Below are 12823 nucleotides of genomic sequence, written 5' to 3'. Positions count from 1 at the left end.
TAGAAAACTCTAAAATGAAATAAGCTTAAAGAGATAAGTGTGGTGGTAGAAGAGTTTCAAAATAGTCATTCTAAACTCCTTGGTTTTGTACTATTTATATGTGACAAGGAAGAAGAGGATGATCATGATTTACTAGATTGTATTTGATCCACATTTCATAATGTACATGTTCAAAAACCTAAGATGCATGTAAGTCTTCTTTTATCTCTTATCGTGCAATGATGTCTAACTCAACTTAGTCTTTACACTTGAAGTTCATGATTTGCATGTTAAGATCATAAAATAAATTCAAACAAGTAATGAATAATACAAACTTCAAGCTGATTTATAAAAGTTTCATAATACTTATTTCATGATACTAATTAAACATGAACGGTGTTCTTCTATTTGGTATTACATCTACTTTTAACATAAAGGACCTGATTATATATAAAAGGCAACCAATCCATGATGATGCTTTTGAAATCCTTACCCCATTACCCTTACCATCGATATAAAAAGAACATGTTGATATTATTTTGGATGTACAAGGTTTTTTTTTATCAATGATGGTGAAGTTCAATGAATCATGGTTTGTGGCAAGGTGACTTGCTTCAAATTATACTTGGATCACTAGAGAGATATCACAATAGCTTAATTATGATCTTTTAGAGTATTATTGGAGCTTCATAGAGTTATACTAGATGAAGTCGAATTTCTCCAACCCCAAGAGAGTTGGTAAGGACACTAAACCAAGGACACAGTTCACATAAATATATAATTGAAAACCAACCTTTATTTTTTGGTTAAAAGATTGTGCACATAAGCTTATGTTATTATATTTTATTTAGGTTTTTTATTGGGGTTAATTTATGTTATTTTGTTGAATATTTTATTTAGTGATCTATAAGCCCAATTGTTAATAGTAGTTAAGGTTTTGCTATTTATATGTAATTTTCTACATTCTAGATAATTTTTTGGATGAATTAAAAGATTTTGGGCATTTCACATATTAACACAATTTTAAAAAAAATAGCCAAATAATACATGTAGAAAAAGTTTTGGTAAAATAGCACAGTTTAATACATGTCACGGTTAGAAATAACGACTCTGTAAGAAGTTGAGGTAGGGAATATCAGCTTCTAGAGAAATTGTTAAAATGGACCGGCATAAATTTCAAAGAAGAGAGGAGAGAGAGAAAAGAAAGAAAGAGATACTAGAGGATACCAAAAGCTCAATTACAACATTACCAATACCATAAGAAAGAACTCGATAAGAGAAATCCAACGACACTAAGAAAGGTCACGAACGGTGACCGGAGTCAGCCACACTCTCCTCCTAAAAGCAAGTGAGTTGCTTGTAGTGCATGGCCCGCTACAATCATTGTTGGCGACTTTCTATAATGTTTTTAAATTCATCTCGTTGTAATATTTCTAATATTCTGGTGATGTTATAATTGAAGCTTTGATGTGCTTTTAAGGTTCTCTCTCCTCATTATAATTGCTCACTTATCTTTTAATAAAAAGTTTAGTCAACTTCTATAATTATTAATGACCTTTTTTAATATCATCACAATCTTTTCAATTATATCAATAATTTTATAATCAAAGTTCTAATATATCTCTAAAATTTCTTTGTTTCATTTTCTCTCCTCTTTTTTTTTTTAGATTTATGTTGGTCCATTTTAACAATTTTTTTAGAAATCAATATTTTCAAACTTGACTTTTTACAAAATCCTATCCTTCATGTAACAAACTATACTATTTCATCAAAAAAATTAAAATTATTATATTTTGCCAGGTTTTAAAAAAGACAATGGTAATTTTTTTATAAAAAAATTACAGATTTTCCTGCTTTTCTTTCCTCTCTTCTCATGCTGCTTTTCTTCTTCTCCCCAACCTATGCTTTTTATAGCTTCATTCTTTCCCTTCTTTTCAAAATCTCCCTTGTCGAAAGACCAAAAAATATAAAAAAATCCAAGATGAAAAGGAAGATCAGAAATGCTAATTTTGCAATAACGCCACCATCACTCGAGGTGGGCTGAGTGCGGGCACAGCATTCGTAATTCCATAATTTACCCCATTACACAAATTGCCTTAAGTTGCATTTGTAAAGTGATCTGAAGATCCCTTAGTCTTGAAGGGATCTGAACATCGCAACAAGGACAAGAGAAAAAAAAATGGAAATCTACGGAGAACAAGGGAGAGAGAGGCTTAAGAAAGATTCTTTCTTAAATCTTGTCGTGCAGGTTGACCACCAAGTCATGAGCATCATCGAGAAGCTTCCAGACATCCAACTGCCCAGCCATGCTATTGCACTCTCTCATGATCTCATCCATACTGCTGTACTTCTCAATGATCAGTTTCCTCCTCTGCAGCACACAAGCTGCTATTGCATAAAGCAGCAGATCATCACTAGGAGGGGCCCTTAGCCTCATCCTCCCCCAGGCAGACCTGGCAATCCCTGCCCGTATTGCTGCTTGGTCTGCCCACATCACCTCCCAGAGGCAGAGTGTTTGATCAAGGTTCAACTCCCTTCTGAAAAGGACTACCACCATTCTGTACACAAAGAAGCAGTCTTCTGCTTGAAGCTTCTCCAGGTGCTTGTAGAGATGGCTATCCTTGCACTTGATTATCTTGGAAACAATACCCAATTGCCTCCGGATTCCCACTTCATCAAGCCGGAAATTATGCCGAGCTTTCTTCATGAAGCCCACAAAACACCAGAAGGCTAAAAAATCCTCCTCCATCACTGCAATAATGGGTGAGAGTAAATCGCTCATTCCTTGACAGTAACCAATCTCAGGATCATAAAGTGCATATGCCTCAAGGATAGTAACAAGGCGAGCAGCATGAAAGATCCTGTTTGGCTCCAAGTGATCATAGTCCTGCAACCCTACACTCTCAGCCAACCTCCGTGCCTTCATCTCTGGTACTGCAGCCTGAGATGGTGAGTACATTATCCATTCACCATTTGCCCGCACTGCATCAACACGCATGATTCTCTGCCATGTGGCAAAATCCTCATCTTTCTGCAATTTCAACTTGCTTTCTGTCTCAGAGGGAGAGGAATTCCCCCAAGAAGGCAGATGAAAATCATTTTCACCAGTAAATTCAGTTGCAAGAAAAGATTCTGCAATTTCAGGTTCTTCAGAGGAATCAGAATCACTTGACTCTGTGTCTCCAGCCAAGCCATCTTCATAAGTGACCACACTACCACCATCTCCTTCCAATATTGAGTCAGAGTCCTGAGGGGCTTGGTCGGGGCAATCCGAATCCTCGGCAGCTAAGTTGCCTTGCTCAGCAGAAGGTGACCTCCTGGAACTAGCAACATCTTCTAATCTAGGAGAATCCATAACTTGACTCAAGTCCCCACTAACCTCAGCACTGCTGATTTCAGCAGCTTCCTTGGCCTTAAGACTCCTGTCATTGCGTTTGAGCTTCCGCCGGCACTGTTTCCGTAGATTCTCATATTCTTTTCTGCAGTGCATTTATATATAAGAACCTTGACCACGGAAAGAACGGAAAACCCATGATTACAAGGAATTTGGAAAAGAGAGAAGGTTTCATCCATCACTAAAAACTGTATTGAGAGAGAATTATGGTACCTTTTCTGATCTCTGATGCAATCTCTTTCTTCCTTGGAACTGTTCACATCATAGCTGTTGAAAATAACTCGGCATGAATACAAAGAGCAGCGCTAATGCATCCTCACAACAAATGAACACAAACAAAAAGAAAAAAGCTTCCTAGGAAGGACAATCAGAAAAATAATAGCATAAATTGCAAGCGCGTGTTCCAAATAGAAAAATTATAAATGTTGAGACCTTTTCTATGAGAATGTTTGCATTCAGCAAATTTGTTGCCAACAATTACATTGTTCCTAGCCTACCATTAATGATTTTTCCAAATATACAGATAGAGCACCTTGTGACAGCCCAAATTTAATGACAGAATGTACTGATAAAAAGCTGTTATTTTGCTTAATTATAAATAAACCATCAGAAGGAAAAATCAAGCAGATAAGAAACCCAACTCAACCAAATCTCTGGCATGTAGATGCTAAGAAAATCAAATATAAACAGGCACATAAACAAGAACTTACATTCCAAGGAGAAATGGCCAAACCTCTGGTCTAAGACTTGGATCAATACCCTGCATTAGAGTTTAGGAAAAGATAGCACTCCATCAGCAGTTGGAAATATAGCATCAGGAACATAAAAAAAATCAACATGAGACCTGATGAATAACTAAACAAAACAGTAAAAAAATCAGTCACAGTAGAGACAGCAACATACCCCACTTCGTGCTTTCTTCAGAAACTTAACACCACCATCACACAGTTTCCCATCAGGCATAGATAAACTTTTCCATTGCTTTGGTAAAAGCGCTTGTTTTCTTCTCCTACGCGACCAAGGTGATTTAAGTCCACCCCTGTGATGAAAAAAGAAACAAAAGGTAAGTTATTTGATAATAATCATCAACGAAAACCAGATTCCCAAACCACAAAATAGACCTCGATTTTCTTTTTTCACATATCGAATCAGAGATGGTATAAGCAATTTGCTTTCACTGCCTTCCTAAATGGGAGAACGCATTGAACAGCTAATTCTATGAGTGACAATTATTCTTTCACAAGGCACCTTAGAATTTATTCTTCTACTGAAGTTTAAACACTTTAGTTGCATATCGCATCTACACCATCACAGATTCAAGAAATGTTCCGGAATTCTAATAACAACAGCAAAAGGCAAGTGAAAGGAGCGAGAAGAATCAGAATCTAGCAAGATAGAATAACATGGCGAGCAAAAGGGATCATTTTTAGACAACTAAGAGATTGGATCTACGAAAAAAAACTGAAAACTTGATATAGAGGAATTGAAGAACTCACCGATTAGTGGAAACTGGTGAGGAAGAAGATGATGAAGACGACGATGAAGAGGAAGCAACAACTAATAAAATTGATCTCAAATGAATCCACGATGAAGATGACGACGGTGAGGAGGAATTTGACGGCGAAGAAGATGAAGAGGAAGGAGTGTGGCTTCGCCTTAAGGCTTTCATCAACGGTTTCTGCTGCATCAACATCTAGATATATCTATATAGGGTTTCTTTGGGGACGGTTAATCTAAATTTAGAATTAGATACTCGGTTATTCGAAAGAATTAGGATTTTGATTGTTGATTTTGTTGTTTTACCTACGAGAATAGACGACGGTGCCGGCCAAGGCGATACCGGCCATGGCCGTGACAGCGATGGCGATACCAACATTGGATGGAGCCGTAGCGGCGCCCCAGAAACCACCGCCAGCGCCACCAACAATCCAGCCCTTCCTCCCTGACCCGGTGCTTCCAGTGCTAGCTTCGGCGAACACAACCCATTTCCAAAAGACACCGCCACCGGTGGAGAAGGAGAAGAGCATGAACAGTGAAATGACAGAGATGACACTGTGGGATAGCGGAAATATGAGTATATGCTTTTTTGGATTCGACAACACCATCACCAAAGTGAAGAAACCCCCAAGGCCTCTCTCTCTCTCTCTCTCTCTCGATATTTCAATTTTCAATTGCTTTTTCAGTGTTCAACTCTCTTACATGAAGGAATAAATTATTGTTTGCTAGCTTTTTTCTTTAAAGAAAATCATAGTTTAATTCCTGTTTTTCGGTTTTTGCGTGGTAGTCCTTACTTAGATATGTTTTTTTCAACATGTTATTATAATTAAAAAAATTCTAAGTAAAAAATAAAATATTTATGTATATATATAATTAAATAAATTAAGAATTATATAGGTTAATAAATAAAAAATAAATTATAAACAATAACTAAAAAATAAAACTGAAAAAATCAAAAAACAGGTATATATATTAAGATATTTAATTTCACAAGACGAGATATTTACTCGATTATATTTTTTTAATTTATTTATTTAAATAATTTTTTATTCAATCAAATGATAATAGAAATAGATATATATATATATTAAATAGATTGAGTAAAATAAATGTGAAAAAAATATCATGTAAGGTCATACATGTTAGAAATATTATCTTAAAATAAAAATAATTTTTTTAATTAATCAAATAATAATAGAAATAGATACACACATTAAATTGATTGAGTGAAATAAAAGATAAAAAAATATTATGCAAGGTTGCACATGTTATAAATATTATCTGAAAATAAAAGTTTTTTATTTTAAAAAATAAAATTAATCTATACAAAAACAAAATTATAGATAAATTAAAAAAAACATTTTTCAAAAATTAAATGCACTACAAAAAAATAATTATCTTTTAAAATAGGCTTTCTAAACAAAATAAAAAAAAGAAGAGACACAAATCTAAATATAAATAAAAAATAATTTAAAAAAAATATAAAAGGTCAGGCTAGGCCACTTGACCCATTTCATTAGGGCCCAAGCGGCTGAGCCTTTTTTTTCTTTGCATTTGGGGTAGATGATATTTTTGAAAAAAAAAACATCTAAACAACGCGTTATCTGTATTACCTAGTTTCTGGCTACTATGATGGCCGAAAAAACAGGCTGATGGTTTTTTAAACCCAATCAATCTATTTTTTTTTACCTAAAACACTTAGAAAATATCGCAGGCAACCTGACAAATCCATTCATGAGCTCAAAAAATCGTCTTAAAACTTGAAATTAACTTGAAATCAAAAATCTTACCAATATCATATCTAATTTTCTTGGCAATTTCAAGATAAATAAACCCCTAATACATGCTCCCCTCGTCAACAAGAGCATTTTGACACCAATTTCAATTTTTTTATGTCTGTAATCAATGTAAACAAAGATTTTTTCTTTTTAACGCTGGATTCCGGCGACTTTCTTTCACCTCTCTCATATCAGGGATAAAAAAATAGAGAAAATAAAGTTTGAGATCAAAATTAATTTGTTCTTTTAATTTTGGAAACTAAAAGGACCCAATATCAATAATTTGTAAAATATAGGGGCTACAATAAATATGTTTTTCAAATTTTTTAAAATCATTCATTCCCAGATAATAATAACAATAATGATAATAATATTATTAATAATAATGTGACATTAGTGCTTCCATGCATGGGTTGATATTTTCACGAAAGCATTTAACTAAGGTCATTTTATCCAATCAAAAACATGCCAGCAAATAAAAGGAAGAATAGTAAAAGGCAAGGCAAAAACAGAAGTCAAAAGACAAGTTATGAAATAGGTGGAGGAAAGGAAGGAGAGAGAGCATGGCAGACAGAGACACTCATTTATGCCGGACCACATGCCTTTGCTTTTCCCTGCACTCCGATCTGAAGTGGGTGGCTTGAGCTTCATTTTATCTAGAGATATGCCACTGCCACCCTTTATTGTATTTTTTTCAACGACTTTATAAATTTTAAATATAGCTATGCTGTTCTTGATTATTGGATGTTAAATAACATTAAGAGCATCGCGGCAGTGATTATAGATTGTGATTTTCTGAATCACTAGATGATTGGTCTGGTATACACTGTGCAAGTTTATCATAAACTTAAAATATAATGCATATTAAATAATATTTTTTTTAAATATTGATACGATGATATATTGAAAGACATTTATTTTTCAAATATCATGACTGCTATATGTTAGATCGACCCGAGTTAGTTTATCAAAACCTGGGTCACTAGATTGTGATGACCATGTAAAAAACAAATTAGAATAAATTATGAAAGTCAATTACCAATCAAATCCAATGTTGAAAAATAAAATTGAAAAAATATATATTAAATTAAAAGGAGGAGAAAAAAAACAATCAACCTGGATTGACATGTCAAACCCGCAACCCGAGTAATGAAATCAGGATAACCTTATAAAAAAAATTAAAAAAAATATGAAAGTCAATCTCTTACCAACTCAATGTTTATGGATGAAATCAAACAAAAAAAATCAATTAACAAAAGGGACAAAAAAAACCACTGAAATTAACTCTGACTAATCTTTTAAAATCATGACATGGGTCAAGATATTGAGATAACATCATAAAGAGCAAATTAAAAAAAATTAAAAAACTTCATTTATAACAGATTAAATGTCGAAGGTTGAAATCAAGAAAAAAATCTATAAGACCGAGATAATTCAACATAAAGCAAATTGAGAAAAAAAAAACGAAACTCATTTCCCAAACAATCTAATATTAAGTTATTGGATGGTGAAATTGAAAAAAAATCAATTTAAAAATTATCAAAAAAATTAAATGAGTCGGCTCGGGTCAATCTGTCAAACTCACAACTCGGGTCATGAGATCGAGATAACCCAATAAAAAGCAAATAAAAAAAATTTATGAAGCCCAATTAAAAAAAACATTCAATTAAAAAAGGATCCAAAAAAATAAACAGATCCAACCCGGGTTAACTTGTTAAATTCACGATCTAATTCATGAGATCGAGATAATTTCATAAAAATAAAATTAAAAATAATTATGAAATTCAAACACTATTTTAATAACTGGTATTTTATGGAGTGAAAACAGTGATTTAACCGCACTGTTTAATATTTTGTTAATCAATTAATATGATTATGTGCTCACTTTAGCAGTCCAACAAGATGACATCTGGTTTTATGTCCATTATGAATGTCTGTCTTCAAAGGTCGAAAAAGAATCAAAAGCCGCCGCCACCACCCAGTAGGTCCACCGGTAGTTGGGGGTTGGACCTCCATGGTATCATGATGTTCGCAAAAGGATATGCCATGATCCCAATTCCTAAATATTCAGAATCAACACAATATCTATTTGCTTACATCCAAAAAAATATATATATATATATATATATATTCATTTTCTGTCATCATTTTTTATAATGAAAATTTGAAAAACATGTTCATTTATCAAAAATAAAATTTTTTAAATAAAAAATCAAGATTACAACTATTTTTTATAGAAAAATAAAAGGCATTATTCATAATAGTCATCTTAATAGTATAAATTCATGGTAATCTAATTATAAAAACATTAATTAAGAATTATCATGAAAAAATTATATTTATAATAAAAATTAAATTTACGACACTAATTAAATATAAAATAGTAATTTTAATTTTTTAAATTGTTAGAAAAAAAATAATTGTTCATATCTTTTTTTCATATAAAAAACAATGAAATACTTGTAAAACATTTATGAATAACCTCTAAAATGTGTTTTTAAACTGATTATAAAATTGAGAAAAAGAGGGGTTGTTAAGAAACAAAGCAACATTCTGATTTTTTGAAAAACTGAAATTAGAAAAGGAAATTGAAACTTCATTTTCAAATGTAATTTTATCCCTCCAACAAACTAAAAAATCTTCTAAATTTACATCGACTTTGGAAAATATCTTTTAGAGGTTATTCACAGTTTTTCTTTACAAGTTTTTTGTTGTTTTTCAAATGAAAAAATATATATAAACAATAATTTTTTTCTCTTATATGCAAACACTTTTTGGAAATGCCAAAATTAAAATTATTTTTTATACTTTATTATTTTCATAAATTTAATTTTTACTAAGAAAACCAATATAAGGATATTTTTGGGTTAGCAATATAATCTTGTTTTTATAATTTTTATTTTGAACAAAATAAGATTAATATTTCATAATTAGATTATCATGAATACAAAATATCAAGATGACTATTAAAAATTATGGTTTTATTTTTTTATAAAAAAAATAGTTATAATCTTGATGTATTTCTCTTTTTATTTTTAGAAAAAAAAAACATCTTTGTTCTCATTAAATGAACACAATTCTGATTTTTTATTATAAATAAAAACTGAAAAAATAAAAAAATAGAAAATAAAAAGGGAAATAGTTTTATGTTAATCAACACAATCTAAAAAAAACTAATTTTCTAGTTTTTTAAATAGGAAAATATTACATTTCAACGTGGAATTTTTTTTTAAATAAATAAATAGAATATTACTCTTTTTCTATGTAACCCAAAATATATCAAAATCCAGTGTGCCATTTCTATAACAGTGAACCACCCATTTCAAGATTTGGAAACTCATTTAAGTCCCACTGTTATGCTTAAAAATGATTGCTTCATATGAGGATGTCAAGAGTCAACACAGTCCCTTAATCACTAGCTTAGCAGGAAATTGAGCGTGGAGGAAAATAAAAAAGAAAGTTAAATTCTATTAAGGCCAAGTATTTTTTTTTCTGAAAAGTTAATTTCTAGAAAAATAATTTTTTTTTTATGTTTAGCAATATCATAAACATGAATTAAAAAATATTTTTCAGTGTTTGACTATATTATAAAAAAATAGAAAATAACTTAATAATTTTGTAATTTTTTTTTAAACTTATTAAAAAAATAAGGATCAAATCTAACCTATAAAAAAAATTTGAAGGAGAATGAAATAAAAAAAATCAATCCCATAAATTATTTCAAATAAAATAAATAGCAAATAGAAAAATGAGACCAAGTATGACAAATAAAAAAGTTAAAAGATGATGGAATTAAAAAAAAAACTAATTTTTATCAATTATTTCAAATAAAATAAATAGCAATCAAAAGATTATGGACCGAATATGATAACAAAAAAAAATTCAATTAAGAAAAATATAAGATAAAAACAAATAATAATTAAAAGAATAAGGACTAAGATTGATATAAAAATCAAATTATATCAAATTCTAAGAAATGTAGTAGAAAAATAAATAAATAAATAATTTAAAATAAAATATATAGTAATAAAAAAATAAATGACCAAATTTGATACAATCAATAAATAACAAGATATATTTTTTTAAAATTTTAGAAAATGTATTCCACTAAAAAAAAACTTTCCTGAAAACTATGATAAATTTTTCTTTGACTCTAACTTTTCAGTTTTTTGATTGATTACAAGATGTTCTAAGCTTAAAGACGAAGTTATAAAGATTTCTAGAGTTTTTTTTTTTAATGTATTTTTAGGTCGGGGGTGGACATGAGTTTTTAGGTTAAAAATATTCAACATGATTTTCCGGGCACCGTAGATGCCCATAAATGCACTAGTGGGCAATGTATAACTTGCCATTTCAAACAAGGTATTGCTTAGGTATTTTACCAATTGAAAAGAAAAAAAAAAGTCATACGCACAGGCTTAGCCCTGTAGGCCCATGTGTGCATGACTTTTTTGTCATGGCCCAATTTCCCTGACAAACCCAAGCCCGCACACCCAGGGTTTTTTGTGAAGGTCTTTGTTTTTTTCCTTTAATTTTTAATTAGATATAATTAAAATAAAATAGTTACAAAAAATATTTATGGTATTATTTATTAAATACCAGCCAATTTTTATATTATATTCAAATAAAATTATAATATATTATTCTTGTATTTTTTAACTGAATCCGTGTTAATATTATCATAAACAATTTTTATATTAAAGCTTGATTTTGTGATTATGATAAGCTGTTATTTAAAAAACAAATATTATAGTAAAATAAATATAAAAGAAAAAAGGAAGTACATTAATAAAATAAATGGATTTTGAATTAAGAGATACTTTCTTGATTCTTATAAATTTTTTTATATTTATCCATTCTTTATAGATAAAGAACATCACTTATTTTTTTTGTATATAATTCTTTATTTATTTTATTAAATACAGATTAATTTTTTAATTTATATTTTTTTTTCAATATTATAACACATGCTAGTAACACAAACACATGCACATATTTGCACTAAAAAATAGATATAAATCACAACAGAGTGCAGTTGGCTAGTTTTATATATTCATGAAAAGGATAGGACAAGGTTGTTGGTTGGAGTACGTTGCATAAGGAGAAAGATTAGGTAGCTCATTAACAAGAATAGTTGAATACTTTGTTTTTTTTTTTAATTTTATTATTTAAAATTAGGTTTGTTGGATATTGATTTTTATAATTTAATTTAATTTAATTTAATTTGTTTTTTATAAGTTTATCTAAGTCTCACAGTTTAATTCACGAGACTCGGGGTTTTTTTTATAATTGATTTTTTTTTATTTTATCATTTGCTATTTGGGTTAATTGATAATTAAATTTAATAATTTATTTTGATTTGTTTTCTATGAGGTTATTCTAATAATATCATGATTCAAGTCAAGGAGTTAAACTAGGTTGACTCGGTTTTTTTTAATTGATTTTTTTTTCAATTCTATCTTTCAATGTTAGATTGATTGAGAATCGAGTTTCACAATTTATTTTGATTTGTTTTTTATTGAGTTATCATAATCTCATGTTCTATGTTTGATATGTTAACCCGAGTTGACTCTGTTTTTTAATTTATTTTTTAAAATTTTATTTCTTTATATTAGGTTGTTGAGATTCGAAAACCACTTCACTAAGTGGATAATATCAATTTAGGGTCATCAATTTGCTTTTCTCAAGTCTAACTGAAAAGAAGGGAAGAATTTGCCATGAATTAACCGAAACTTGATTTTGCTTGCTTCAAAATCGAGTTCTTTATTTGGACTTCCACACACTTCACCCACTAAAGCAACAATTTATTTTCACAGTGCAAGCACCATTTGTCTAATAGCTATGTTGGTCACGCTCCGTTTTGAGTATAAATTCAAGATGTTTAATAGTGTTGTTGCGATATGATTCTTACAAAACAAAAATCATAATTAATTTAGTTAAACCTAATTTGACTATATGTTTAGGATGTTGTTTTAATTTAATTTTAATAAACTCTAAGATAACAGTTAACTTAACAAACCTACCAGATAAATAATGAATAATTAATGGACTCGATTAAGTTTAAATTATATTATAAAGGGTTGTGCACAGTATTTTATATATATATATATCATCAAAGGTAGTAAAATATCCAAGTGATTCTCCCTAATTTTTTCTTCTTACTTCACAACCACCA

General features: G+C 30.0%; 1 protein-coding gene across 2 annotated transcripts; it reads right to left on the bottom strand.

The window, feature by feature from the left end:
• Positions 1–1961: 1961 nt before the first annotated feature.
• LOC7477822 (rab GTPase-activating protein 22) lies at positions 1962–5575 on the bottom strand. 2 transcript variants are annotated; one of them, XM_024590437.2, is made up of 5 exons: positions 5177–5575; positions 4277–4412; positions 4084–4133; positions 3587–3640; positions 1962–3458 (listed from the first exon to the last, which is right to left on the bottom strand). In XM_024590437.2, the coding sequence occupies exons 1-5, from the start codon at positions 5476–5478 to the stop codon at positions 2210–2212; spliced, it is 1791 nt and encodes a 596-aa protein (XP_024446205.2). In that variant the 5' UTR covers positions 5479–5575; the 3' UTR covers positions 1962–2209. The 2 variants fall into 2 exon arrangements, with proteins under 2 accessions (XP_024446205.2, XP_002297950.4); XM_002297914.4 differs by having other exon boundaries at positions 4870–5562.
• Positions 5576–12823: the final 7248 nt, after the last annotated feature.

Source organism: Populus trichocarpa, chromosome 1 (genome assembly GCF_000002775.5).
Source record: "Populus trichocarpa isolate Nisqually-1 chromosome 1, P.trichocarpa_v4.1, whole genome shotgun sequence".
In the NCBI taxonomy this organism is placed as follows: Eukaryota; Viridiplantae; Streptophyta; class Magnoliopsida; order Malpighiales; family Salicaceae; genus Populus; species Populus trichocarpa.
This window is presented reverse-complemented; position numbering and strand designations above follow the sequence as displayed.